Source organism: Passer montanus, unplaced genomic scaffold (assembly GCF_014805655.1).
Source record: "Passer montanus isolate IOZ18808 unplaced genomic scaffold, ASM1480565v1 scaffold10, whole genome shotgun sequence".
Taxonomy (NCBI): domain Eukaryota; kingdom Metazoa; phylum Chordata; class Aves; order Passeriformes; family Passeridae; genus Passer; species Passer montanus.
The window spans coordinates 15664167-15691303 of record NW_024356505.1 but is presented as its reverse complement, the minus strand read 5'-3'; the positions used below and the strand labels follow the sequence as shown (position 1 = coordinate 15691303).

At 35.5% G+C, this 27137-nt stretch overlaps 1 protein-coding gene across 1 annotated transcript in view; it reads right to left on the bottom strand.

Annotated features, from left to right (window-relative positions):
• Positions 1-14840: 14840 nt before the first annotated feature.
• The window catches only part of MEOX2 (mesenchyme homeobox 2), a 51897-nt gene continuing 39600 nt past the window's right edge, over positions 14841-27137 (bottom strand). The window contains exon 3 of the mRNA XM_039709982.1: positions 14841-16151. Within this exon, the coding sequence (XP_039565916.1) occupies positions 15927-16151 (225 nt within the window). The 3' untranslated portion in view covers positions 14841-15926. The remainder of the gene's footprint in view (positions 16152-27137) is intronic.

Here is a 27137-nt window from a genome sequence, read left to right as displayed (position 1 = left end):
AGCTTAAGTCACCCTTTCTCAATTTTAAACAGATTTCCACTCAGAAATAGAAATGATTGCTCAGGTTTGGAGTTCCATAAAAATAAAATGTTGAGAGTTTTGAGAAACAAGCCAAGGTGTGCTCGTTGACTCCTGTTCAGCTGTATGGGTTACTCCAGCATTCTTCCCATTAATAGCTTTTAATTTTTTAATAGGGCTTATTGTGGCTCCATTTTATATAGTTTCAATTAACATCACTGCATTAAAGGTAGCCTCTGGAAGCCATTTATTATGCTTACATTTGTGAAGGAATGAAAACTAAGGAAATAGAAATGGTGAAAAGAGATATATGCTCAATCCTTGTAGAAAATTACTTTAAAAAATGTGAGTAAGGACAGGCTTTGTGCATTCAAGACCTTCGGTCTAAAGCTCAGGATCGCGTCAAATGTTTGTCAATCACTCTTGATATTTGGTGTTAGCACAAATAATAAGATTTCTGATTAAATAGGTTAGCAAAAAAAAAATGACACAATGTCTCAACAATCCCTTCATCTCAAATGTACAGTTCCACTAACAGTCTTTGCACAAGAAATGGACTGCAAATCCTGTTATAAAAGATTTTACTACAATGTAAATTCTGACAGTCATTAAAAAAAATTTTTACTTTGTATGAGCCTTCCGTTTTGGAAAGGAGCTGTACTGGGTAATTTCAGCTGAAGTTTTTGTTTAGGAAAAGTGCAATGCAAAGAAATTGACATTAAAAACACATTTGTGTTTACACGTTTGTGATGTTTGTATTAAATAAGTTTCCATTTAAGCAACAGCATGGAAGGTCGACTCAAAATTGTGCAGTTTGAATAGTGTTGCGCTACTGTAGAGAAGGGTTGTCAGGAAATTACTGGAAATACCAGTAAAATATTCTACTTTTAGCTGAACAAAGCAGAAGTATTGTAAAAGGGCATTGATGATGAAATAGAGTTGGACACTCTTTTAAAATGTATAGTTTATACTAATACTATAAGTAAAACAAATATTAAATTTATTTAAGTGCTTTAAAATTGTATCCTAGTGTTCTCAATTTCAATGGCAATTTATGATAACCTGAAATTCTTATAAAACTCTAGTTGTTAAATTCTAAAATCTGAGTTAATCTAAATAAAAATTCCAAATTTACTCAAAATCACACAAATAAACAGCATTCTGTCTAGATCTTCATCGCAGGCAATGACAAAACATTTGCTTTTTCATTTAGATTAGCCTCAGTATTTCCATGACATTGCTCTCATGTTCGAGCTCCTTTAACTCAGCCTCACCTCAGCCATACCATCTCACCCAGACCTCTTCCTTGGTCTTGTGCTGGTGTTCATCTTACTGCATCATCAGCTTTCAGAGTTAGAATGGCCTACACTTAATCCCACAAAAATTGTTATCAGTGAACTGGGGACCGTTCTGGGGTGAGAATGATTAGCAGGGCAAGGGAGCCCATGGCCACACAAGGTGAGATACATTTTAAGTACCATGGAACCACTATGTCATATCACACCATTCTGGGGAAAAAGACACTTCATGAAATTTTTAGGACTTCGTTCTTTCTTAAAGATTATTTTGGACCTCCATGTCATTGTAAATTGTCACCCCAGTACGACTGTACTAAAGCTCTTGCTTTCAAACAGGAAGGATTTGGCTTGTTCAAGCTTCACAGGGGAAAATAATGGGTTGTGTTTTCCAGAAGAAATAGGAGACAGCACTACAATACCTGCATTTCTGGTGAAGGAAACAGTTTGAAATCTTATCTGGAGCATTTATGGGTGTTTCACAAGCTTCAGTGGTCTGGCTCTGCCAATGTAGCTGCTGTAATCTACTTGTGCCTTGAAACTTAGCATGCAGTTTTCAGTGCTCCTTCTTTCTGATGTTAAGAAAGTAATGGAAAATAAAGGAATGTAGCTTCATGGGAGGTACTAAGCCTCTCCCACACAATGCTCCCTCCATTCAGTCACCTTGCAGAATTGTTTTGTGAGAGTTGATTTCTTTTTTATTACTTTATTTTCTGCAAAGACTTGAATGATCTACTTCTTTCCTTTTTACAATAAAATCAACAAACAGAAAAGTTAATATTTCCCATCCTACACTGCCATCAAAAATGCAGGAGGATGTTCTGTATGGAGACTGGGATCCTGCTTTTGACTAGTAGATAGTTCCAGTAACTAAGGCAACAAAGGCCTCTGTTCTGCTTAGAGGAAATTGGGAAGCTGGCCTAACATGATCTGTAGGTGGATCATATTTTGTTTTCTCTAAAGAACTTCATCCCACCCACTTCTTGAACAGAGAACGCCCAGAGTCTTCCTGTTTAGGTCTCTCTAAGCAGTAACACAGCACTAAATAATAAAGTCATAAAGGGAATTAGGGCAGGTTGAAATTGGGATGGGCCATATAGTCTGCCTTGGCAGTCATTCACAGTAAACGAAATAATATCCAGAACCTAGCTGGGCTTAGTAGGCTCTGTTTATGTAGTAATATCTGTGGATAAAAGAAATTTAAAGGAGTACACTTCAAAAGAGTACACAAGTAGATGTCAGAATTTTTTGTATCACCACTGCAAGTATACAGCACCTACATTCATGCTTTGCAGTCATCACAGGAGCACTAAATGTACCCATGTTATGATAAAACTGGTATTATAAAATATTTTCAGTGCTGTCTTTCCATTGATAAACTCTACATCACATTTTAAAAACCCTACCATTAAAAAAAGTCAAATGTTCATTTCTTTCTATTATAATCTCTCGATATATTAATACACAAGTGTTAATAAGAGCTCCAGAGACCCAAAGATAGGGGTGTTCTTGGATATTAATCAATGTTATGCCATGCACTTGGAAATTTACTGCTAACTTTCCATTTCTTCTACACAGAGCTAGTAGCCATACAACAGGGAGCAGTCATCAGGATACTCAAGCAGGCTGAAGAATAAGGCAGACACTATTTTGGGGTATTTTTGTAATATTTTCCATCATTGTATGCACTTGAAATAATTTAACCTTTTGTTCTGACTGAGGAAAAATTTGTTTTGGTTTTGGTTTTTTTTGTGTGTATGAGAGGGAATGGGACGGGAGCTACTGGAAAAATAAATTCCATCTTCAAGGCAGGCTTATCAAGTAAGTAACTTTAGAAGAACAGCCTGCCCACCTGTTGTGAATCTTTCCAAATTTTATCTGGCATGCTCTGCTGTGCAATGTCTTGCACTTTTATTTCTGAAAACCTTATTTAGTTTAATTTTTTTTAGGAACATCAGGGTTCAGCTGCTGTGTGCTGCAAACTACATGTTAAGTCAGCATTATGTAGCTTACAGGATAGATATCTTATACATCAAGATCATTTTATTAGATGTGCTATAACATATTTAATAGCTCTTTGTGTCACGTGGACAGTGATTGTTACTATTTGTTATCACCAGAACAGTCTCCTGTCTTTGACTTAGGAATGGATGAATATCAACACTAGGTAGATCCAAAATTATAAAACTTCTTATGAGTTGAGAGGCACACATGGGATTACAGCACATGCTACTACTTTACTCCCTGTGCACAAGTAGGAATCATTTGAATAACTTCTAAAAGGAAGCGTAGAAAGTACAACTTTTCAGGCAAGGCTAACCAAAATGCTGGTGTTTTGTTTTTATGAAGAACAGCCATAGAGAATTATGGGGAGTGCACCCATATACACAAACTTCAACAGAAAGACTTTGTCTGTTAACACCAGACATTTTTTAAAGATCTACTCTAGTATCAGCAGATGTACTTTATAAATGTCATTGGGCAATATTTTAAAGCTTGAGATCTTCAAGAATCATTTGGCTTTAAAACAGCTCTTTTTCTTTATTATCAGGAACAGAGAATAATTTTTCTTTCCTAGAAAAACCACATAGCTTCTGCTTCTTTCTAGCCTGCAAATCCCTAGTCCTTGAGAAACAGATTGTTTTCTGTGGATGACTCCTTTAAATAAATTACAGTGATTTATAAATGCTGAGTGCAATTAATGTGTTCAAATAAAATTACTACAAAGCTTAGCTACTAAAGGCAGTAGAACACTTATGGAAAGATGGAAATCCCCTTTACTTTCATGGAATAATTTACCAGGGCCTCTGGCAGGCAACAATCCTGTGCCAGTGCCTGTATGGAGATGGACACTGCCACCTCCCCACCCCTCAGCGAATCCCCAGCCACTGTCCTTTACCACTCCAGAGCGAATGCTCACTCTTGCACTTTTGTCTGTTCTTCCTCCTCACCTTTAAGTCAGTGCATCAATTCCACAAATTCTGGTCTGAGGGCAAAGAAAGGCACTTTCTCCTGCTGCCCAGAGACATAAGCTGACAGCCTTCTCCACTCAGAAGATTTCTATCCACCACTCATCCACAAGCAGCTTCTTGCTCCCCTTTATTTGTTTCATGCTGCTCCAGAGACACTGTGAAAACATTTCCCATCACCTGCCTGCCATTCTTAAAGCCACATGGTCACACACATCCTCCCACTACTCCTTTGACCCAGTGCCAAAGCCCACCTCCACTGTGAGACCACCCCAGGAAGAAGTACCAGGTGCTCCCTGCCTAAACCTGAATAGGAACATTCTTCACTGCTCCAATTCTTTTGATACTCCAGGTTATTTATATGTCACACGTTGCACACCTTGCAATATTGTACAATGGCATCCTACCTGGAGACATTTCCAGCACGCTCTCCACAGCTTAGCTGGCTCTTTAACTGCCCAAATATCTGCTAACTAAACATCTGTTCTCTGCTAACTAAGTCCTGATGACTTAAATACATTCTTTCTTAATCAACCATTAGATAAAGACAGAGGCTCCTTTTTTAGAGGTCTTTTTTAATCAACAGGATTCCTTTCAGAAAGTAACTGGCTGAAGCTGTGGCTCCAGAAGGTCCTGCTGAAATGTGGACCGAAGAAAAATTAAAACAAGTGCATTAATAAATACATCAAAACTTGCAAGTAACTGTTAGCAGGGAAAGAAGGAAAAAAATTACTTAAAGGAAAACAAGCAAGTGAAAATTCATTAATACCCCAAAACTTTTCCCTATTTGAAATTCAGACCAGTAATCTAGAGGTTCCCAGTGCAAGGTAGCATATGATGACTTAATTAAAGACTACTGTAATATATAAATGCTGGAAATGGCTGTTAAACTTAAAGATAAATGTATTCAGTCTTTGAGTGAATTTCATTTCATGAAATGGGCAAGCCTGAAGTTCATGCTGCACACTTTAATACACCAAAAGCAAAAATAATCATAAAAGTTATTTATAAAAACAAATTATTGAAATTAGTATGATCAATCAAATTACAGGTAATATATATGTCACATTTTACCATAGTAAAAGCTTTTTTTCTTGCTTTTATTGATCCTCTCTTTTATATGATGACTGTAAGTGAAAAGCGATATGAAATTTCATTTATGGATGCACATCATTTTGAGGGAAGAAGGACTACCTGCTAAAAAATTCACTTAGGGAATGGCTAATTTTTCCTCCTTCCTTCTAGGTTCCCATATATTCATGAATGTTTCTAATCTCTTTTTATGTTTGGGGAATGAAATAGGCTTCAAATTCATATGTCATAAGTATGGAATGTATTCCCTGATATTTAGTTGTGGGGAATCCTTCCTGTGTTGCAGTTACTTATACAGCAGCTGTGATCAAGATGTTTGTATGGTTTTCCTTGCTGTGTTGTTTACCTGTTCTGAAACACTTACTGTTGTAACATCTGAGCCAAAGCCCAATCAAAATGGTAAGATTTCTATGCATAGTGTTTTTTGGGATGCGTAGGGGTTTGTGGGGATTTTGTGGCAGTTTTTCAAGATAGTGGAAGACAAAATAGTGGAAAATTAGAAGATCTTCAAGAGTCCAGATGCAACTATCAAGGTCAGTTCTGTCTACTTAGAGTAGGTTTGCAATGAGTCAGTTCCAGAATTCTGACCTGAATCAGCTCTCTAGCTTTTAAGGGATTTATGAAGTACCTGGGGAATGCGTTCATAGTTAAAAGACTACAAAATCTACCATAATGTGAATAGTTGAAATGAATCAATTAATAAATGTGTTAAGTAAATTATATCTAAAATACATTTTTCAGTTTAAAAATAGTACATTTCAATTTTAAAAAAATGTACATTGACCTCTCAACCTGTGAATGTGTGAAGATTTTAGGCCATGGTTCTCAGTCAGTAAAACTGCTGTTGACATTTTAGCTACTTTTGTAACCTCCATAGTCCTTTTCTTGGCCCATGGATAGGTATATCTTTGAATTTGGCATGCAGTGAGTGTAAGAAATGGGAAGAGGAAAGTGAGAATAAACACAGGCTTACCTCTATCAACTCTTCAGAATTCAGAGGAGAAAGTTAATATTAACATCACGTGCATTTTGAAAGTTCCACTGAATATGGGTGTGCCTTTTGAGTTCAGGTGTTGTCACAAAGCTAAAGGAATTTGAAACATGTAGATCTACATCTCCAATTTAGTTCACAACACTTTTTTTCTTTTATAATTTTTCAGCTTTTTTTACTTAACAAACTCCAAATTTTGCTCCAAAATAGGGAGAAAATTAAACTGCTAGTGCAAAGGCTTCTTAAAGGAATCTTTCTCTTTCTTCCATATTTTTTTTCACAGGCATCTCATTTTACAGACAGTATCATGTTAATAATGTCTTTGAGCTTATGCCAACAGGCATGTCAGAAACTGAGTTTTCATTTTATTTTTTCAAAATATAAGGACAATGAGCTCTACAATATTTTTCTTGGCCATTTTGGGCAACTGAAATTCTCTGAATTGCTCCTTTCCCCTGTAAGTACTTAATCTGAGTTTGTTTTTCTGAATCATACCTATGCAGGATGCCTAAGCCACTGCAATAGTGCGGAGACAGAGCAAAATCTTATCAATTTCCTAACTGGAAAAAAAAATGAAATATGCAAATAGCATTCTTACAAAGTGCAGTTGCTGATGGATACATCATCATTCATGTTCATTTTTTCCATTGCCATTCTCTGAATTGTTCTACAATTGTGAAGTTTCTCCTCAGAAAGAGCTGCACAGCAATAATAGGTGAAAGCATAGATAAGGGGTGCATATGGTTTGCTTAAAGCTGCATATACTTTCAACATGATTCCTTAGATGCCAATTTAAATATCGCTATGATAATATAATCTTTTGGTGGGAAATTTTCTAAGAAAATTATATCTGCCTTTGTCCTCAGAGGTTTATCAAACTCATCAAAGTTGACTCCTTAAAGAGTGTTCAGTGAAGAAGCCTTTTTTTAAACCATTGTGATTTTTTCTTACTGTGGGGCAGTGGAACGTCTTTGCACATATTTGCAAATATGTTAGGAGATCATAGTCTGCTTCTAGATTGAAAATAAATCTTTTTATTGAAATTTCAAATGGTCTATTCTCAAAATCACTTAAAATGCTGTTGTAAGATGGGTTTGATCACAAACTTATAGCTTCATCCTCATTTAATCAATACTGTGAACAGGTATGGAATGGGATTTAGCCATTAATGCAATACTGCACAGAAACAATTTCAGTGCAAATTTCATCTTCGTTTTCCTTTTTTTTCTAATTGGAATGTGTTTATCCAAGCCTCTATTCTGCAATGAAAAATGCTAATGAAGAACCCACTCTACAAGGTAATACTGGGATTTTGATGGGTATTCAACCTGGGCCAAAAAAGCGGTTTAGGGCTTTGTGGCTTTGTTGTGTAATGAAATTGCAATGGTATATTTCATAAATGTATTCATACAAAGTCTGCTTTTAATTTCACGAGAGCCTAACTTCAGCTTCATCGGGCTTATCTTCGTGCCATTGCTGGATCTTTAATTCTTCTTTTGTTAGTCTCTTAAGAGTCCGTATAACTTTTAACAGGAATCTGGCTGAGCCAAAAAGGAAATCATCTCAATAATGCTGCATGCCAGTGCTTTGTGTACATCTCATTATCACAACATGCTAAGGCTGTTAGAGGCTAAGCCTGATATTGAAAACATGAGAGGAAGTCCTTATGGAAATAAAACTTTTCTTCATAGTAGAAGACCAGTAGTTCAAAATCATCCAGATGTCTCAGGACTGATCAAGTATATAACAGCACTACATTCTCAGTTACTTACAGGACTGTTCTTTATCTCAGCATCATATCAGTCTATTGTAAATATTTTGTCAAGGGTCTGCTTAAGGCAGGAGAGAAAGTGGATTACTTTCATCACTGATAAAGCAAACAATGCAAAGTCTCACTGTCAAAAGGAGTAAACGTGCCTGTGCTTTCCTCATCCTCATTTTTCAAACCACTAACAATGTCAGTCATTCTGAACACCAAGATTACAAATAGTAAAAGGACTGTTTATTCAAAAAATCTTCTGAAAACAACATAGAAAATGGGAAGTCTTGCATTTATACTAGTAATCTCTTACCTCCTAACAACACTCATCTGTTAGGGAGAGAGAAGTGTTGTAACATCTGGCTCAGTGTGGTGAGTTTTCATCTTCAGTTGGGAGGGCTGATGTCATGTATGGAACAGAGCAGCACACTAACTGCTGCAAATGAGAGGCAGCAGCAGTGCTTATCCTGGGAGCTGGGGCTCATGGATCAGCTGAAAGGCTGCCTGCAGCCCTCATGTGTTGATTCTGGCCCATTAACCATCCTATTAATCTTCAAAAAGCTTTAAGGCATGAGTGGTTTGGAGAGTGAACGTAGGTGAGAATTTGCAGGTGTCATTCACACAAAGCAGCCATCTTCCACACTCTTTTCATCAAACAGCTTTCTCAGTCTTCCAGAGCACAGAAGGAAATTCTTTCCTCCACCTTTTACCCTGTCTAAAATTTCTGAGAATATTCCGATTTTTAACATTTTGCAACGTGGCAATGCAAATGTAAAGAACCAGTAAGAATCAGAAGGACATTTGTTTTGTAAAATGTATACACTTCATTCAACCCACATCCTTTAACTTTCAGTTTTTGAGTGTCACCACTATATATACTGCTGTGTGACTCATCTCAATGCTGTATCAACCAACATTTCAATTCTCTTTTATATTCCATTCTCTTCTTTTGGGAAAGAACAGTACAGAAGAACAGAGCAATTTTAGTCAAATTAAAGTTTATGCTATGCTTGACACCTGACTTCACTTTAGTAACACCTGCCTGAAGAATAATTAGCAGGCCACTTTTAGAGAAAGAACTTCCATACACCACAGATGGCATTTTTCATACCAGACAGGCAACGATGTATGTTGGAAGTGAGCCAAACTGTCTGCAAAAACTGTGAGAAATTCAAGACAGACATCTGAATGGAAGGAAAGTTTTACCTTCCTCACCACTCCTACCCCCCACACCATTTGGGAACATCTGTTCAAACCTACCTTTCTATATAATACACTTTATTTTTCTTATCTACTAATACCACAAATTGCAGAATGAAAGCAGCATAGCAAGATTCTTGCATATTGCTTATGAAACCTACAATTTAATAACATAATGTGATGATTTGCCAGCTATACAAATCCTGCATTATGACTCCTGTTAGAACCAAAACCAGAATTTTCATAACCCCATAATATGGGGCTCTCAACTCACATTTCAATAAAGTGGTCCTAATTTTCACTGTGTACTCAAAACTTTGTTGAAATCAGGATACTGTGTGTCATAATGGAGGCACAAAGTCAGCAGTCACTTTGGAAATTATTGGCTAATGTCTTAATCCTGGACTGTTCACTGATTTGTATGAACTTTTGTGTGTACTTTGGGCTAAGTCCAAATCCTTGTGAAATCAATCGTAATCTTTCCATTGCCATCTATAGGCTTCAGATGAGGTCCTTTGCTGCCTTAGAAGAACCTTTGCTTCTTTCTTGCAAAAATATTCCATATAAAAGGAAGCCTGAGATCTCATAATTATATTGTCATCAGGATCAAATGTCTTACACAAATATGTTAAAATTAGAAAAGTGACAGCTCTATGTTGTATTTAGTATAACTTATGGAAGCAAAGTTGTGTATTTTAGTTCCACTGTTCCAGCAAATAGGTATCTACACCAGAATTATAGAAATGTGTATACAGAATTATTTACAATGTGTTGCAATTCCAAATTTTGGGGCCTTTTTTCTCCCTGGTAGGTTTTACTCCCTTAAATGCATTTCTGTGGTGATTTCATAAAATTTTTCTAAGCACACTTTTCGAGATACATTTTTAATTTGGGAAAATGCCCATTTCAGTATTTTCTCAGCTGTGCATGTGGCTTTTTTGGCAAATAATGTGGTAAGTATTCAGAATAGACATATTTCTAAAAACCCTGAAGTCCATAAGCAACCATAAGTTACATATACAGTGTCCATATGTTCATGGTGACACTAGGGATGAGAATCCATCCCCTAAACACTAAACTATTCCTACAAATATCTGCCATATTAATTGCTTCATATTGTTATGGAGCATGCTTTTATAATACAAATTTCATTATATTATCATGTGGTTATGACACAATAAATTCCTACAGAAAACAATTATTGTGATGTTTACTTAAAGGATGAGTGAATCTCATTAGTTTGTTGGTCACCAATGTAAATAAAATTTCACAGAATTTCTCTTGATGGATACTAAATTTTCAAAATTTGCCAAAAAATAATCAAAACATTAGCAGAAAAGTAATTGTGTACAAATTTTTCCTTTCTTGAGAGATGTCAATCTGTGAGCTAGTAATCTTATTCTGTTAGACAACAGAATTCAATAATTGAGTTTGAGTATATAACCTTAAAAAACATTATACAGAAAGATTTTTAAAGTTTTTTGTTCACAAATTCCAAACAACAATTAAAAAATCATTTATGGAAAGAACAGGAATGTGGCAACACACTTTATTCCTGCTAATTAGTACTCTGAGCAGAACTATTAACATTTTAATAATTATTTAATATCCTGACTCACATTCTTACCCCGATCTTAACTATATTCAATTCTTCTTTGAAGAACCACATATTTGCTCTTTTTTTGTAAATCCAGTTAAGGGAAGGAGTGAGAGTTGCAAGAGTTGGAATAGGTTGTCATAGAAGGCATTCAAGAGACAAATAATATTTCAAAAGAAAGAACCATCGCAGGACATTTACTAGAGCCCTGAATCTAATCCCACAGGACTTACTCGGCCTGTCATACAAGTGGCCAGTACAAATTTCTTGATTGCCCTTTTAAAACCTTTGGAGTTTTCCTAAAGAAAAATGCTGGGAGGGGAAAAAAAAAAAAAGGAACTATGATTATTTCCTACTACAGTGTACTACAGTGTCTATTTAACAAACTCTTCATTTACAATGCTTTGTGAGGTCTTCTCTGTTTATTGATCTCAACCAAGTTTACTGTTCAGGTGATAGTCCTGCATGCACAGCTTGGACAGAGGTAATAAAGGACTAAGAAACTGCTAAAATATTTTCAGTTTTTACAGATGAATGTGATAACCTCTTACTATGCCATAAGGAGGCCCTGACTAACAGCCAGGGGCCTTAAATTACATTGAAACTGATTCCTACTCCACAGTTCTCAGCTGTAAATTATGCCAAAAGACCACGGGCTTAAAATTAAAATGGAAAGAAATATATAAAAGCAAATGAGCTCCAGTGAGTCATTATTAATCTGAGGTTATTGTGTCCATCACTACTAAAGCCCTATGCCAGTTACTGCCAGTTATCTGTTATACTGCCTTTTTAAAATTAATATAGACATCAGGTTGTGTATCAAATTCCCCTTTTCAATCAACACACATTACATAATGATATTAAATTACAGTTCATAAATAGTTAAATGTTATTCTCTAAAATTTCTTTAATCTTGTAGTTGATCTTAAAGACTGCATGTACTTTCTTAAATACAAGCTCACCCAAGAGACACCAAATGACTAAAGCCAGGAAATTCTAAATGAAGGCTCAAACTGACATTTTGTCCCTAACTTATATGTCTCCTCATAGCTACTAAGTGTGCATGTCCAAATAGTACTTCTATTATTTGTATAAATAATATTATTGCAGCAGTCAGAACCTCCACTTAAGAAAGCAGGAAACATAAACTGAAACTTGGCCTATGGTAGAAAGATATAGGTATAGAGTCTCTTCTTGTGCTTCTTTTTTCTGACTACTTTTGGATGCAATGAAAAGTCAAGAAAAGATAATATTTTCAGCATGTGGTTAAATAAGTTCAGCAACCTTGCAATGGTATTATCTTAACAATATCTCAATATCTAAAATAATGAAGGGAAAATAAACAAAATAATTAAATAAAAAAACAACAGTCATAAAGGAAGAGAAAGAAACCCTGCAATTAATGTACCTGAGAAAAAAGAATTCTTATCATCCATCATGTTGAAAATTAAACTGTTAAACATCACTGTATTTTTACAGTCAGTTGTATTTTCTGTGTATATTTCCTGAGTAAATTTTTATGTCTGGCTCAGAGACACACCTACCGAAAATCAAGGAGAGGTTGACTCTGGAAAAATACGACATCAAAACTATGGTACCTCAAAATCCTCATTGTTCATCAGAAGCCAGTTTCATTGACAACAACTCATGAAAAGTGAGTATCCACTATTTAATAACAATAAATAATAAAGATAACCAAGTGCTTTCACAACTTCGGGCGAGTCACAATCTTAGGGGTTGATTTTGTCCATGTGTGAAATAGTAAAGTCTTAGCTCTACCACATGGTTGGACTGGTAGAAAACTTAACAGTCTGCAAACAGATATAAAACAACAAAGATAAAACAAACCCTCAAGTTATAGTTCAAAAGCCTTTAACCTATCTGTTTTCAGTAACAAAATTGTGCTACAACTTTGGTACAAAGCCGTGGCATCTTACCACACATGGTTGATCCCAGGAGCTTCCATAAGAGAGTTTTTGAGTAATTGGAGTATATAGAAGAAGATGAGACACCATCTGTATTGATGAGTGATGAGCAGACCTGCTGACCTACAAAGAGGTACTAAAGCATGGGGCATTTGTTGCTGCTCTATGTGGCTTGAATACAAGCTAGCTGAGCTCTGGAAAAAGCATGTGTGTGTTTCTGTGGGGCTGAGCATGCAAGGAAATTCCTTCAAGAACCTAGCAGGAAGATCACTGCGCCTTCACAGGTTCAACTGCTGCCAGTGTAGGACCTCTGCACCACAGTGTGCGCACCACTGGTGCACCAACAAACAGTTGTTAAAAGCCAACTGATGTTTTTGAGTAATCTGAGAAATTAGAGTTAGCACTTCCAGCCATTTTCAAAGTCTGAACTGCTTTTAAAGCGCAGGAAATGTTACATTTTTTTTAGTTGTCTTTTTTTCTGAAATATAAAATTACATTATTTGTCCTTTGTTTCAAGTACATTCACTTACCTAAAGAAAAAAACCTACCTCCTAGCATTGTAAATCTACTTGCACCTTTCTCTCTCTTCAATTTGTGTTCTAAATCTCAGCAGATTCAGTTGAAACTAGGAAAATGGAAAAATACTATCCTTCTCAATAGGAAAAGCTGGCTGCTTCCCCACGGCAAGTAACCCAGTCCAATCCCTGTGCCACTAACAGAGTAACACACTTCGCAAAATGCCTTGGGCTAGGAACACATTGGTGCATTTCAGGTAATGTAAATAAAGCACTTCCATTTGTTTTGTAAAGTGTCAGCTCAAACTTGGTTGATCTGTTTTCAAATGCAGTTGTAATTTTTTCATGAATGACAGCAATAAACAATTCTGCAAACCTTGAAAGGTATTTTTGGCCAACAGTACTTGGAAGACATCTTCTCTTCCCTTTACTCACAAAACAAGTCACATTACATTTGACTAAATCTCTGTGGTTAAGAAGTGTTATTTGAAAATTAAAGATACTTATTTTCAACTTTCCATTGTAATTTGTCATTTTGAAATGTAGTTATATTTCATTTAAGGGGGAGGAAAAAATAGCCAAGAGTAAAAAGCTTTAGTATGAATCACTGCAAGCTTTTTCTGTTCTGATAATCCCTGCAAACCTGAAAACCTTTCCCATCCAGACATAAATCAAAATATAAGTGTTCACAATAGTTAACTTACTTCTCTTATCCCATTCCTGTTCTCAGCACTTTTGAATGACAAAGGCTTTTTTGAAAAAGAACTGAGAAAAAAAATGCAAAGCCTCTTAAGTGCTGGAATCAATAAAATGCTGTGAAATCTTTTAAGAAATTAGTTACCCATTGCGTGGATATTTTAAACTAAAGTGGTCAAAACAATTAATGTACAAGAAAGATAAAGCTTACGGTGGAAAGGATTTGGAAAATAAAGAGATTTCTTGATTGCCTTTAATTTTCATGGAGCCCTACTGCTCCACATGGCAGGATTTCAGTGAATGCTCACCAGTAGCAGCTGGGATGGCACATTTCTTGCTCCTTCTTTTTTTCACCCACTTCCTACCCAGTCCAATTAATCTCTGAATTTTTGGGGAGATGCTTTGAAGTTTTTCTATTGAACAACTTTATTGAACAAAGGTATGATTAATTCATCCCTTCCTTATATTTATTCCTTTTCATCCACTTCAACAAGTTCTATAAAATAACCTTTATATTTGCTCTAAATCTGGAAAAATGGTGGAACAGACTCTTGTTGGTTTTGGCTGAAGACATCATTAGCTGCTAGTTAAATTTTTCCTGCTAAAGGAAAGAGTTTCCCAAATGGATCAAGGTAGAAGGTTTGTCCAAGATTAAAAGCCTAATTTTGAAAACAGCTTTGCGTTGTCCCCAGATGAAGTTCCAAAAGACTCAAAAAAGAGACAGGCCTGCTTAGGCAAAAATCACTTTTAGAGTCCTATGAAATCACTGTGGAGAGACCAGAGTTATTTAAAAATGATTATTTATTAAACATATTTCTTTACAAAGTACAATCAATAGTTTGCATTAAATTTTGGGGTTTGGTATTTGCCTGTATGTACACAAAAGCTTATAACAGAAAATATGTCTTGATTTTACACATGGGACACAATATAGAGTTACCTTCATATTTTGATTCCTACCAACATAAGCACTTGATAATAGCTTTCAGTTTATCTGCTGTTTTTTCAAACTGAACATGAAGCAACAACATTTCTGCAGAGTTTCAGCATTTATCAATGTACTCAATTATGACAAAGTAGAGATGAATAATCCTTTGGACAGTTTCCACTGAGCATGAGTGGAACATGACATTTTTGGCAGGTTACTGGTCTATCCTTATGATTGTAAAAATCACTTTTTGCAGTTATAAGATAGGAAGAATTGAGGAGCTAGGTAAATTTAATAATACCCTATTAGCAGCAGTTGATAGTAAATGCAACATAAGGTTTGTTTTGTCTGTCATACAAGGATGTGTCCTAGCAGACACTATTGTATTGTTCTCTACTTGAACAAAAGTATCTGCATGTATTGTATGTCTTTGGTAAAACAAAACAAAGATATAGAGACAAAAAGCCATTTATTGTCATGAGTGACTATTGCCATCAGCTAATATGAATGCATTGCTAAAAATTAGTGAAGACAGGAAAATGCTGTAAGGTAAATATATACAGAGTTAAAATACATTTCTTATCCACTAGATAGTGATTTTGTGGCACTGTGGTTTTCAGAATATAACGTCTTTGAGAGCAATGTAATTTTCAGTGCAAGCTTAAGCAAAAATACCTGCCCGCTGTCATAAAAACGACAAACAAATCTGGAATGTTCAAAGTAAGTTTGTCTTCCACTTCTCCACTCTTGAGGCACCTTTAAGACATGGCACTTACTGTAAACCATCTAAGAATCAAGAAAAGCAGACACAATAAGCCTGAATTTTCCATAACAACTTTAAAGATCATTGCCAGAGTCACTTGCATACGTAAACGATGCCTGTGTAAGGCTTGCCAGCAAAGCATCTTTCCTGAGAACGGAGCTGGGACACTCTCTGTGTATCATAAGTGTGCGTGCTCAGAGCTGTGGTCGCTGTCGTGGCTGTCGTCGTTGGCTAGTGAGTCCCCCGTGTGCTGGAGCCCGGCGGCGCCGATGCCAGAGAGCTCGGAGGGGAGCAGTGTGCCCTTTTTCACATTCACCAGTTCCTTCTCCCGGGCTGCTGCCCCTTGCTGGCCCCCTTTTACACGCTTCCACTTCATCCGTCTGTTCTGGAACCAAACTTTTACCTTCACAGAAGAAAGACAAAACAAGAAAATAAAGATGAGGTCACTGAAGGTAAAAATGAACTTTCTACCTGTAGCGCAGCACTTGGGGATTGTATTTTCCTAATGTGCCTTTATGTCTGGATGGTAAAGAGCTTAGCAAGCTTTCCCTGAAGGCCAGGCAATTCAGTTTGGATGTGAACACTGGGAATAATGACTGCAAAGGAGGAAAAGGGGTTACTCTTAAGAAGACAGCAGGGCTATCTGCTACAGACAGTTCTGTAGGAACATCTCCGAGCCCTTTAGAAAACATTACAAAGATGACATACCCTTGAAAAACATATTAATGTCATTTGTCAGAGAGAGAAACAAAGTCAAAATGTTTCCTATCAAGGTTCTGTGCAAAAGAACATACATTTTGAGTAACAGAGAACCCTTCATCAGAGGGTATTTACTCTGCAAAACAACTTGCCTGAAATTTGGCATTGCTTTCTTCTTTGTTTCTGTAAGCTGGTGATGAGTTTCAGGTGCAGCACTTTAAAGGTGCCTTTTTTTTTTTAAACTTGCTGAAGTATCTGAAAGACCATTTCTTACTATAAGAGCTTAAGACTTCCCTGTCCATTTCACAAATTATTCTAGTCAACTGATCCTTTATTCTGCTGCATTTAACCAGAGATCCTGATCAAATTTTTTAGACAAATAAATACCCCCAAAGTCAGAAGGCAAGACATTTATAAATTGAGTCAAAATTGGCAAATAATTTCAGATAAGAATGAAAAGGAAATTCATAACATGGAAGACTAAAAATATATCTGTGTTTAAGTCATATTAAACCCCAAGATTTTATGGCAGCTGAAACTCATTTCCACTCCTCCTCATCTCTGTATGGAAATATATGAGGGAAAAGTGAGCCTAAATTATTTGCATTGCAAACCACAATATTTTTCAATAGCCAAAAGAAAAGTAAAGAAAAAAAAATAGATGTGCATAGCAGCTGTCAAATATATTAGACCAGATTAAAGGCTGATTTAAGATCAGCTTCAAGTACTGTCACTGAGAACAGTATGAATAGAATATTCTTCAGTTTGATTCATTTAGAGTTAGTGTTGCTGAAAAATCTTCCCTGTATGTGTGTGCAGCTCTTCAGATGAAGGTTCCACAGAAAAATAAACAATGCCTGCAACATTTAACTTGGAAAAAAAGCAAGAAAGCTTGCAATGCTGGTATATCCTCTGCTGTGTTTAGCAGAATGTGTTTCAGAGTTTTAAAAGAATCAGCAAGCAACAGGCACAGCAGGACATATTGTACAACATGAGTAATAGAGCCACAAAAATGCTGTTTTGCTGAATCTGTCTTACACATCCAGGAAACCTCACAGTTTTTAACCTTTACTGTTGCTTTGAATTTTACATTAAAATTTTACTACTATTGAACTGATAGGTGGCATCACTATTTTTGTAAATGTTTATAGGAAGGAAGAGAGGTTATTTATTTTTTTAATATTCTATATTCCTGTTAAACCCAAAGTGAGCTGTTAAAGCAAATCACTTGGGAACAGAGAAAAATTATTCCAGGTTAGTTGAGAGCCTTAAAGCAGAGCATATCTTTTCTGCTAGTCAACTCATCAGAAGCAAAAAAATCTCACTTGCCAAGTGAAAAAAGTGTAAAAGGGAAGGTATTTATTACTAGCTGCTGTGATATTGGAAATTATCATACTCAGAACTGGTATCAGAAGTGTCTATGAAACAACATCTTCAAAAGGGTACAGAAGTGGCAGTTTTCTGGGAGAAGTGATAATGTTATTTTGTTTCATTTTGGGGGTTGTTTTGAACAGTAAAATTTCCCTTGCAAAAGGCATTGCTCTACTTGTCTCAGATACTGCAGTAGATGCAACTGCAATTGTTATCTAAACATCAAAAATAATGCACTTTGGATTGGACCCATTATCACGGGATATTATCACACTTCTTATGAAATAAGGGCCAAGATAATTTTCTTTGGTAAGAAGAAAATACAGGATTGGAGTAATTGTTAAAAGGTCTAAGCAATTCTCTGGATATTTTTATGTCCTTGAACATTCACAGAATATATCGCATGACTCAAAGCCTAGAACATATTAATAATGTATAGAAAACATGGTTTCAAGAAAAAGACAATGGTGCATTTGAAGTAGAAGTTTCAGTGCACAGCCTGGATGCAACTACTGGAATAAGAGACATCCAGGCCTTCTGGATGTGGTCAGTTCATTTGTGGATACTTGAGAAACTGAAGCTAATACTCCTATGACCAGTCAGACACTGTTCTGCATGGGACAGGAGTGAACAGGATGATTATGACTGGCTTCTGTTACAGGTGCTCATTTCTGTTCTTTCACAGACAAAGCTAATTCTCACATCTGCATTTTTTACTGTTTTCTACTCCAATTTAATAAATTATTCTGGTTTTCATTTTTTATGACAATACATTTTGGTTCTGCTTGTTATAATTCAGGCCACTTTGACAACAGTAGAGTGGAGTCTGTCTCCTTGAGCATTAAATCCAAAAGATTGACCCCAGCTTCCAGGTAATGAGTAACTGAATCCAGGCTGGGGAGTACTTCTTCACTCAGATCATCAACCTTCAGATCAGCTCATAAGATCATGCCTTAAAGTGTCTCCATCAGGAATTAGTAGAAGTCAGCATCTGCATATTAGTTAATATAAATCAGTTAAAGGAGGATGACTTCCCTTTCCAAGAATGAGTACGAGATACATTTGCATATTCCTCCAAGGATCCAGCATGCAATGCTATGTCCGCATGTGTCCCATTGTATGGGAAACATGGTATTTGGGGAAAGCTGGGAGGAAATTACTCCAGCTACCTTTGCATGCACTCTCTTGAGTGTAGAAGGAAGAAAGTAACACTGACAAGCTTGTGGGAGGAAATATACTACTGTTGAACATATAGCCTTCCCATAAAGAGAAAATGGTAACAATGTTAAAAATCGGGGATGGGGGGGGAGGGATTTTGTTCAATACTTTAAATAAACTGCATTTGATTTACTTACAGAATATAAAATAAGCATTTGTTTTTTTGGTATGTCAAAGATTATTCTCAAAAGCTAGAAATCGTTTATAGTCAAGTTTATAATTGAAAATATTGTGAGTTTATTTTGATACCATTGGCTATGTTAATGTACAGCAGTGTTCTTATATAAGGGAATGCATTATACATATACAAAATATTTTTTACTATATATTTAATTATGTCCTCCATTATGAGGACATATGACATTATGAGTCCATTATGAAGTACTAAAGTCTTTTGATCTGATCTGAGCTTTTGATCTGATCCAAAGTACACTAATGTCAACGTGAGTTTTTTTCATGCAGCTCAATAAACTTTAAATGAAGATCTTAATGCTCATGTGCTAATAATATGGGACAGGTACTTCACTTGTTATTTCCTCTAGAGATCAAATTTAGATATTAGAATTCTGAACTTCCTTTGGAGCTGAAGGTCAGTTAGAGAGGGTATAATTGTTACTGATATGTGATCCATCGATATTTTAGTAATGGGAAGGAAGTGAAGCAAATTTTGTGTGAAGTAATTCAGAGCATTAGTTTATCTTGGTTTATGGAAAAAACATGCTTTTTAAACACACAACTCATTTAAATCTTTCAGGTCTTGCATAAAATATGAATCAAAACAAAACACCCTGAGAAACATAAAGGAGAGAGAACAAAGAAAGAAGATAGAAAACACAAGTAGAATAGAATAGAATAGAATAGAATAGAATAGAATAGAGTAGAATAGATCTAGAATGACAGAGAGTGACTAAATGACTGGATGACTGAAAGAAAAAGAAAGAAAAATTGAAATAAAAATAGAGAAAAAAAATCCTTACTGAAGTGAACTTTAAAATTTTTTGAAATTTCCCCCAGTGAAAGAACTAGTAGTGATATTCACAACTTTTGCAAAAAATTATATCCATTAAAGAAGTTTAAAGGTCTACTGTGACAAATTTAATAAGATTTACAAAGATGTTAATGCTATTTTTCAAGGCTGTTAGCTCCAGCAGGATCTGAGCGTGCTCACCACCTCCCAGAATCAAGTCCTGATTGCCTACTGTTTATTGAAATGCACTCCCTCGTCTCCACCCTTTGACTAGCACAACTTGACTGTATAGAGCAAGCATGTGTATGCACAGAAAACAAAGGAAGTGGCAGGAAATGAGCTGTATTAAAGATGATGGTAGCATTAACAGCTGTTTCTAAATCAGTGCTTACGAGCCAGTCTATTGAGCACATCTGCTTACTGGCACGAAAGGCCCATTTCTTTTCCCTTAGTCAACAAGTTGTTTAGCATCTGCATCTCCACATCTGATGATTGGACTGTTACTTTAGATACGAGTAAATTATTTCTCATCGCGTATCTTCTGATCTACACAATAAATGTTTTTGCTGTGACCAATTTATTTAAAGGTCTGCTTTGTAGGAATCATAGGAGGGGAGTCAAAACAATGAGGTTGACATTGTTTGTGTCTACATTGCCAAAATACTTATTGCATACTTAAGATATATAAGTCCTTAGTAGTCTTAAGGGCCACATGATGGGCTGTGTTGGATGTGTATCTTTAATATAACTTCCTTATGTAGACATCAACAAATCCTTTTGATTAAAAATGTAAATATTTGCTAAACTTCTTATTTAATGCTCCTTCTTCAGCAGAGCCTTTCAGTCATGTTAACTTTAAGAATAATTGAATTAAAAAGTAATGACTGAATTCAAACTATATTAGTTCTACTATCAGCTCCCTTTCATCTTTTAGGAAAAAATACTTTCTCTTTATAAAAGCTAATTTCTGGAAATGAAAAAATCTTTCCTAAAATCCAGTTTTCTATTCCAGGTTTTAGTGGCATGAGTCCCAAACAAGATTAAAATTTGAGGCCTGATATCTAGAGAGCCTTAAAAATTAGAAACAAGAGTGCTGTGCCAGTTGTAACTATTCTTTTGCTTTAAGAGATCCATATTTCTAAGCAAGAGTCTTTGCAGTCAGTATCCTAAAGTTCATGTTTTAATATACCTAAATGATATGTCATGAAGACAAAAGCATCAAACCTTTAAAGCATTCTGTCTCGATCAGCCACTGTCCATTTACTTTTGCTTTTATTATTTTTAAATCTTTCAAGTTACTTTCTTCTGATACAGACAAACATATGAATAATAAAAATAACCCTGAGTTTTCAAAATTAGAAAAAAAATTAAGTTCATTTCTAAATTTTCTTTGGCCTTGAAAACACTCGTGTTATTTTTAGATAGTACATTTATGCTGCCAAGCTCTAAGGAAAGTCAAAGTCCTGAAATTTACAGAAATCCCTAGTATTATACAGCTGAAGCTTGCCTTTTTAGCATGCATACAGATAATATTTTCATGATAGTTTATTCAGAAACTTATAGAAGTAAATAGAAGTGTACAACCTACAAATAAATGTAAATGCTCGTAGAACATAACTTGAAGGAATTGCATTTTCTGTTCCAAAGAAATTCTCATAAAGATCTCAAATATATTTTAGAGATTAAAACTAATTAAAATAAATCTTAGTATTAAATGTCTTCTTAGTTATTATAAAATATTTCCAAAATCCATCACTTGAAGAAAATTGACTTATCTTTGGAAATCACAAGGTACCAGGACCTTGTGATTAAAATTACTTAAGTCACCTGCTCACTTATTTAAAATGATCTGCTCAGTGTTACATTACAGAACTTTGCACTGAATGTGTACAAGTACTTTGCAGCAGCTGTTGAGTAAAAGGGGAGGTTTTGGCAGGTGCACAAAGGACAGCTGGAGCTTTTGGCACCCAGGAAGGTGTAGGAGTGGGTTCTGGTTTATTGTTACATAAAAGTCAGTTGAGATTTTGGTACTGCTTAGGTGATAGATTCTCCTTTCTACCTCCCACATTTAAACAGGGATGGAATAGACATTATATTTCAGAGGACAGCAGTGATAGCAGTACTTTATTCCAGTTTCAAAAGTCTTTGTGAGCACTCAGTTTACCTCCCTCTACTCTATTATTTTTAGAGCCTACTTTCATCAATTTCTTTACATATGTATAGTACCTAAAGGGGGGTTACAAGGGTGGAGAGGGAATTTGATAAAGGCATATAGTGATAGGACAAGGGGGAATTGTTTTAAGATGAAAGACAGTAGGTTTAGGTTAGATATTAGGAAGAAGTTCTCTACTGTGAAGCTGAGGTTGCCCTGAGAGGTTGTGAACTCTCCATCCCTGCAAGTGTTTAAGACTGGAATGGATGATGATCTAAGCACCTTTGTCCAGTGAAATGTTCCCTGTCCATGGGCATTTGGAAATAAATGATCTTTAAGGTACTCTAACCCAAACAATTCCATGATTCTATGATCATGTGATTCCAAATCTACAAAATAAACAAGTGGTGAAAAACTAATTTGCGAGGAAGGTGACCTTTAGCTAAACTTTCCTCCTCTTTGTTTAGACATTTACCTCCATGAATTATTGTACAAATCAAAATCATGCATTAATTATAACTAAGTTTTGTAGATGCATTCTTTCCTGAGAAAGAACAGAGGTAGCACAGTAACTCTTACTGCTGGTATTTATATTGCTCAAGACAATTATCAAAGTTTTATTTTATTAAGAGTGTTACTTTAAATAAACAAAAAATCTAAAGGATTTCAAGCCACACAGATTCATTATTATAGTGTGGATAGAGTGTGCTTAACACATGGAAGTGTGGAATGAGCAGCTGCCTTTCAAAGATGTGACAGCATGACAGACAGATATAGTCTAAGCCTGTCCTATCAATGCAGTTGAATTTTGTTTGATTTTTGTTTGAAATTATTCACCACCTACCATCAGTAAACTAGCTTCCTAAGGTAGAAAACTAGTTATGCCATGTAATGCATGAAGAGACATTTATACTTCCAGAGGCTGTGCAGAACAAACACTTGATGGAGGAATATTGAACTCCCTGTTTTCTTGCCTGGCTGGCCAAGTGAAGCTACTCTTACCTTACCAGTGAAGTTTAAAAAGTGCAGTGATTTGTGTCCCTTGACCTTTGTAATGCTGAAAAGTATTTTAGTCAAGTCACTTGTGATGAAATTTTCAGGTAACCAGGTCTAGAGAAAAATTTTCTAATGGTAGAGTTCATGTAGTATTTTCATGGTCTTAACAGTGCAGTGCTACAGCGTTGGTTATGGTACTATACCAAAGTATAATTTAAATAATAGGGCTTCTTGTTTCCATTTCTGGCAGGAAAAAGGCATCACAAAGCTTCTTTCTTTGTGACTCATTCCATGTTGGTACCACATGCATGGAAGTCAAACACTTGATACAAAAGCATTCTTCACTTGGACAAAATTTTGTCCTTTGCCTATGCAAAATCAATGGGTTTAGGCCTTTTATAAATGATTGGAAGGTTCCAGGCAGATACTGGAAATTAAAATTAAGAAGAAATAAGCCTCTCGTTGCCATCAGCAGAATTTAATCTGACTAGGTGGGATTTTCCGTTTGTGTTGGCAAACTGAAGCATTACATATTTGGTCTGTTTATTCCGGTAACCTTAGCCAGCCTGAAGAACTGCAACGTTACTCTTTTGATTAGCTCCATGCAAAAAGATCTTGTGAGATGGAAAGATCTCCTACTCTTTCTATATTTGGCAGGATCAACTCCATAAAAATGTCCATTTTGCCACTCCTCTGATACCCTGCTGCAGCTGCTTCCTCCCCTCATCCCACGGTGAGATATTAAAAGTCTGCATGGAACCTTCTCCAAGTTTATCTGGAGGTACAAAAAAGCCAAGAATGCGTCTGTCAAGGTTACAAATATCTAGGGAACTCAGATAGTCTAACTAGCTCTTCAAAATATAATAGAGGCCTGCCAGATGAAAATTATTAACTGCTGCCTGATCTGGGATTGAGAGTGCACTCTATAGGAGAGGGAGCAAGCATTATATGTACCTATATTTCTGGAGTTCTTACAATACCATAATAGAGCCATCCTACCACCAGATGTGCTTAAAATGCTCTCAAAGAGCACTCTTAATATCTAGGCAATTGAGGCACTTATTTAATGTCATCCTCCTGTCTTGTAACTCAGGTTTCCTTTTTAGGGAGTGATAGGATTACTTCCTTCTCTTGAGCCATATGTTGCTAGGGGTTATTTTTCTTTGGTTTTTTTTTTCCTTTTTTTTTTTTGTGAGCAATTTATGTTTGAATTGATCTTGTAAGTTATTTCAAAAGTCAAATGAAGCCTTACGTTGATGACTGCAAAAAACTTTAATACTCTTATATAGCTTTTTAAATATGGTTAGACATATGGTTTTTTCTACAGCTTGTTTAAATGCCAGACAGGTAATTATGAAGTGTTAGTTGGTCAGTGCCTCTTTTAATCTGTGGCGTATGGTAGAAATTATCACTATAGTCAAGAGGAAGATAGAGATTTTTTTAGATAATAGACTACATGATTTTTCTCACATCTTGGGGAATAACTGAAAGTTGTAGCTTTAAGATGACCCAACAATACTTTCCCCAGATAATTTTGTTGTTCTTATTTGAATAATGCACTTGTTTTTTTAAAAAAAATCCTAGTGAAAATATAATGCTATAACAATAATTCCATCAGGGGTTAGATCTGCTCTCAAAACTATTTTCCAAGCAGATACATTATTTCACCCAATAGCCAATGCTACTATTTTGCCATTGTACTATCTCAAAGAAGTTTCAATTCTCTGTATGCAAATTCAGTGTTTAATGAGAGACCAAGAAATCTCCCAACAGCAAGAGATCTACAGCATGTGATGAGATCAAGGCTATCACTTTTGTATTCACTTATTTCAAACAAAGGAACTACTACTTCTTTCAAACAAAGGAACTATCAGCTATTGTATTTTCTGCAATGCAGCTTTGGGGGAAAATACTAAAGAAAAATGGTTCTGCAAACAGCAATTTTCAAAAAATGCTACCTCATGGGAAAGGGGTGGGGTGGGGCATAGTAGATAATTCCATCAGTATATTTTAGATAATTTTTTTGCATCTGTTTAATTTGATACCTATAAGTATCAAATCTGATCTCCTCTGTAGAGACAGATAGTCTAAAAAAAAGTAATAACGCTAGTAAGAATGAAAATAAGTGCTATTATCTTGCTCAAGGGTAATGATTCATTTTGGTAATGATGGAAAGACAGGTCCTGAGGAGAGTTCCCTCTCTTAACTGGAGAGATAAGAAGTATTAATGTCACATCACGCTCATCCTGAAGTACATTTTGTCACTGGAGGAATACTGATATAAAACAAGTATGCGAGAAGAGCCAAGTCTTTTGGGTTATGGCATTCAGCTTCTGAAGTCTGCCATATACAATGGAAACCCATACCCAGATCCATGCTATTTACACTATTTTTCTATCAAAGCAATATATTTGGTTCTAAAGAGACCTTTATACTTTATAACATTACTTGGCTTAGTATGATTCAGAAACTGAAAAATATGTCCTGACTTTCCCCTCAGTGTTCACTTGTTGATTAACAATACAGTTTTTATGCTTTTTTTTGTTGTTTCTTCTCCTTTTTTTCAGACCATTTTACTGTGGAAAATACAGAACTGGATTCTATCAAACTAAACATCTTAATGCTTTCCTTTTCTAAGGTGGTGTTAAACAAGGAAGGAAGGAAGGAAGGAAGGAAGGAAGGAAGGAAGGAAGGAAGGAAGGAAGGAAGGAAGGAATCTCTAGGAGCTCAGTTGTCACTCTGTGGTGATCTGGAGATGCAGAGAAGGATTAGATTACACAATTAAATAGACTAATGAAAATGTTATAAAATTTATCACAATAATCTGCAGAATGCTTAAAACTGATGCTTTGTTACAGCTGGAGAACAGAAAGTACTGCCATGATTTAAATATATTCTCTGTACTTGTGTAGCTGGATGGTGTTTTCTCCTCCAGAAAAAGTATTCAATATTTATCTGTGCCTTTTCAGTATGCTAAATGCTTTTAGATTAACTATGCCCTTCAGGATAGTAAACTGTCTCTTCATTTAGTTGTACTACTCAACATGATCTTTGAAGAAAATAATATAGAATTTATTAGGGACAGCACTTAAATTCTAGGCCAGATTAACCATTATTAAATATAGAGATATATCCAGCTGACTGATTCCTGTTGAATTGGCCATCAGATATTTTTTTAAAATTTATTTATCATTCTTCAGTTTCAAGCCAACTCTACCTTTGTCATCAAGAGAAGAATTCATTCCTTCTCCCCTTAGCTGTCAAAATGAGATGTGAGTCTAAGTAGCACAGACAGTGGAAATGAAAAAAGGCAAAATTTTATCCATTGTTTGATACAAAATAATGTGTTTCAAAAACATAACTACCATACTTAAGTAATTGAAAATTACCCCAGTGAAACCTGGCACTACGGTTAAATCAAATAAAAAATTACTAGTTTTCTTGAAAAGCTCAAAGGCACAGCCATTCTCTAGAAGCTTTCAAAGCAAAAATCAGTTGCATTTCCTTTTGTAAGAAAAATGTGTTCACTTTTTTAGAAAAGGCTGGATTTTTGCTGGATTTGATATATGTACCTATGGCAGGTGTCAATGAAACTAAAGAAAATTGCAAATCTTCTTATATGTAGATTTCACAAATCATTATGCTATTTTGATACCTACTTTTGACTATATCATCATCTTGCTCATTGCATCTAAAGCAATCCCTCAATCTCATATTGACTCCTGAAAAAAGAATGACTGTCTACCAGTGGGTAAAAATCTTTCCATTTTAATATTAAAACTGTAGGAAATATTTCATCAGATTTTATGTACTTGAGACCAGTATTCTAAACTTCTTTACTAACACAGTTTCAAAATATGTACATTGATGTAATTATTATTTGAAGTGTGACTTCGCTACCTATTTAGTGTATAGAGATGAGATCCTAAAACACTTTAATACATGTGTAACATGGATATTTCCATTAGAAATCAATGTGACAACAT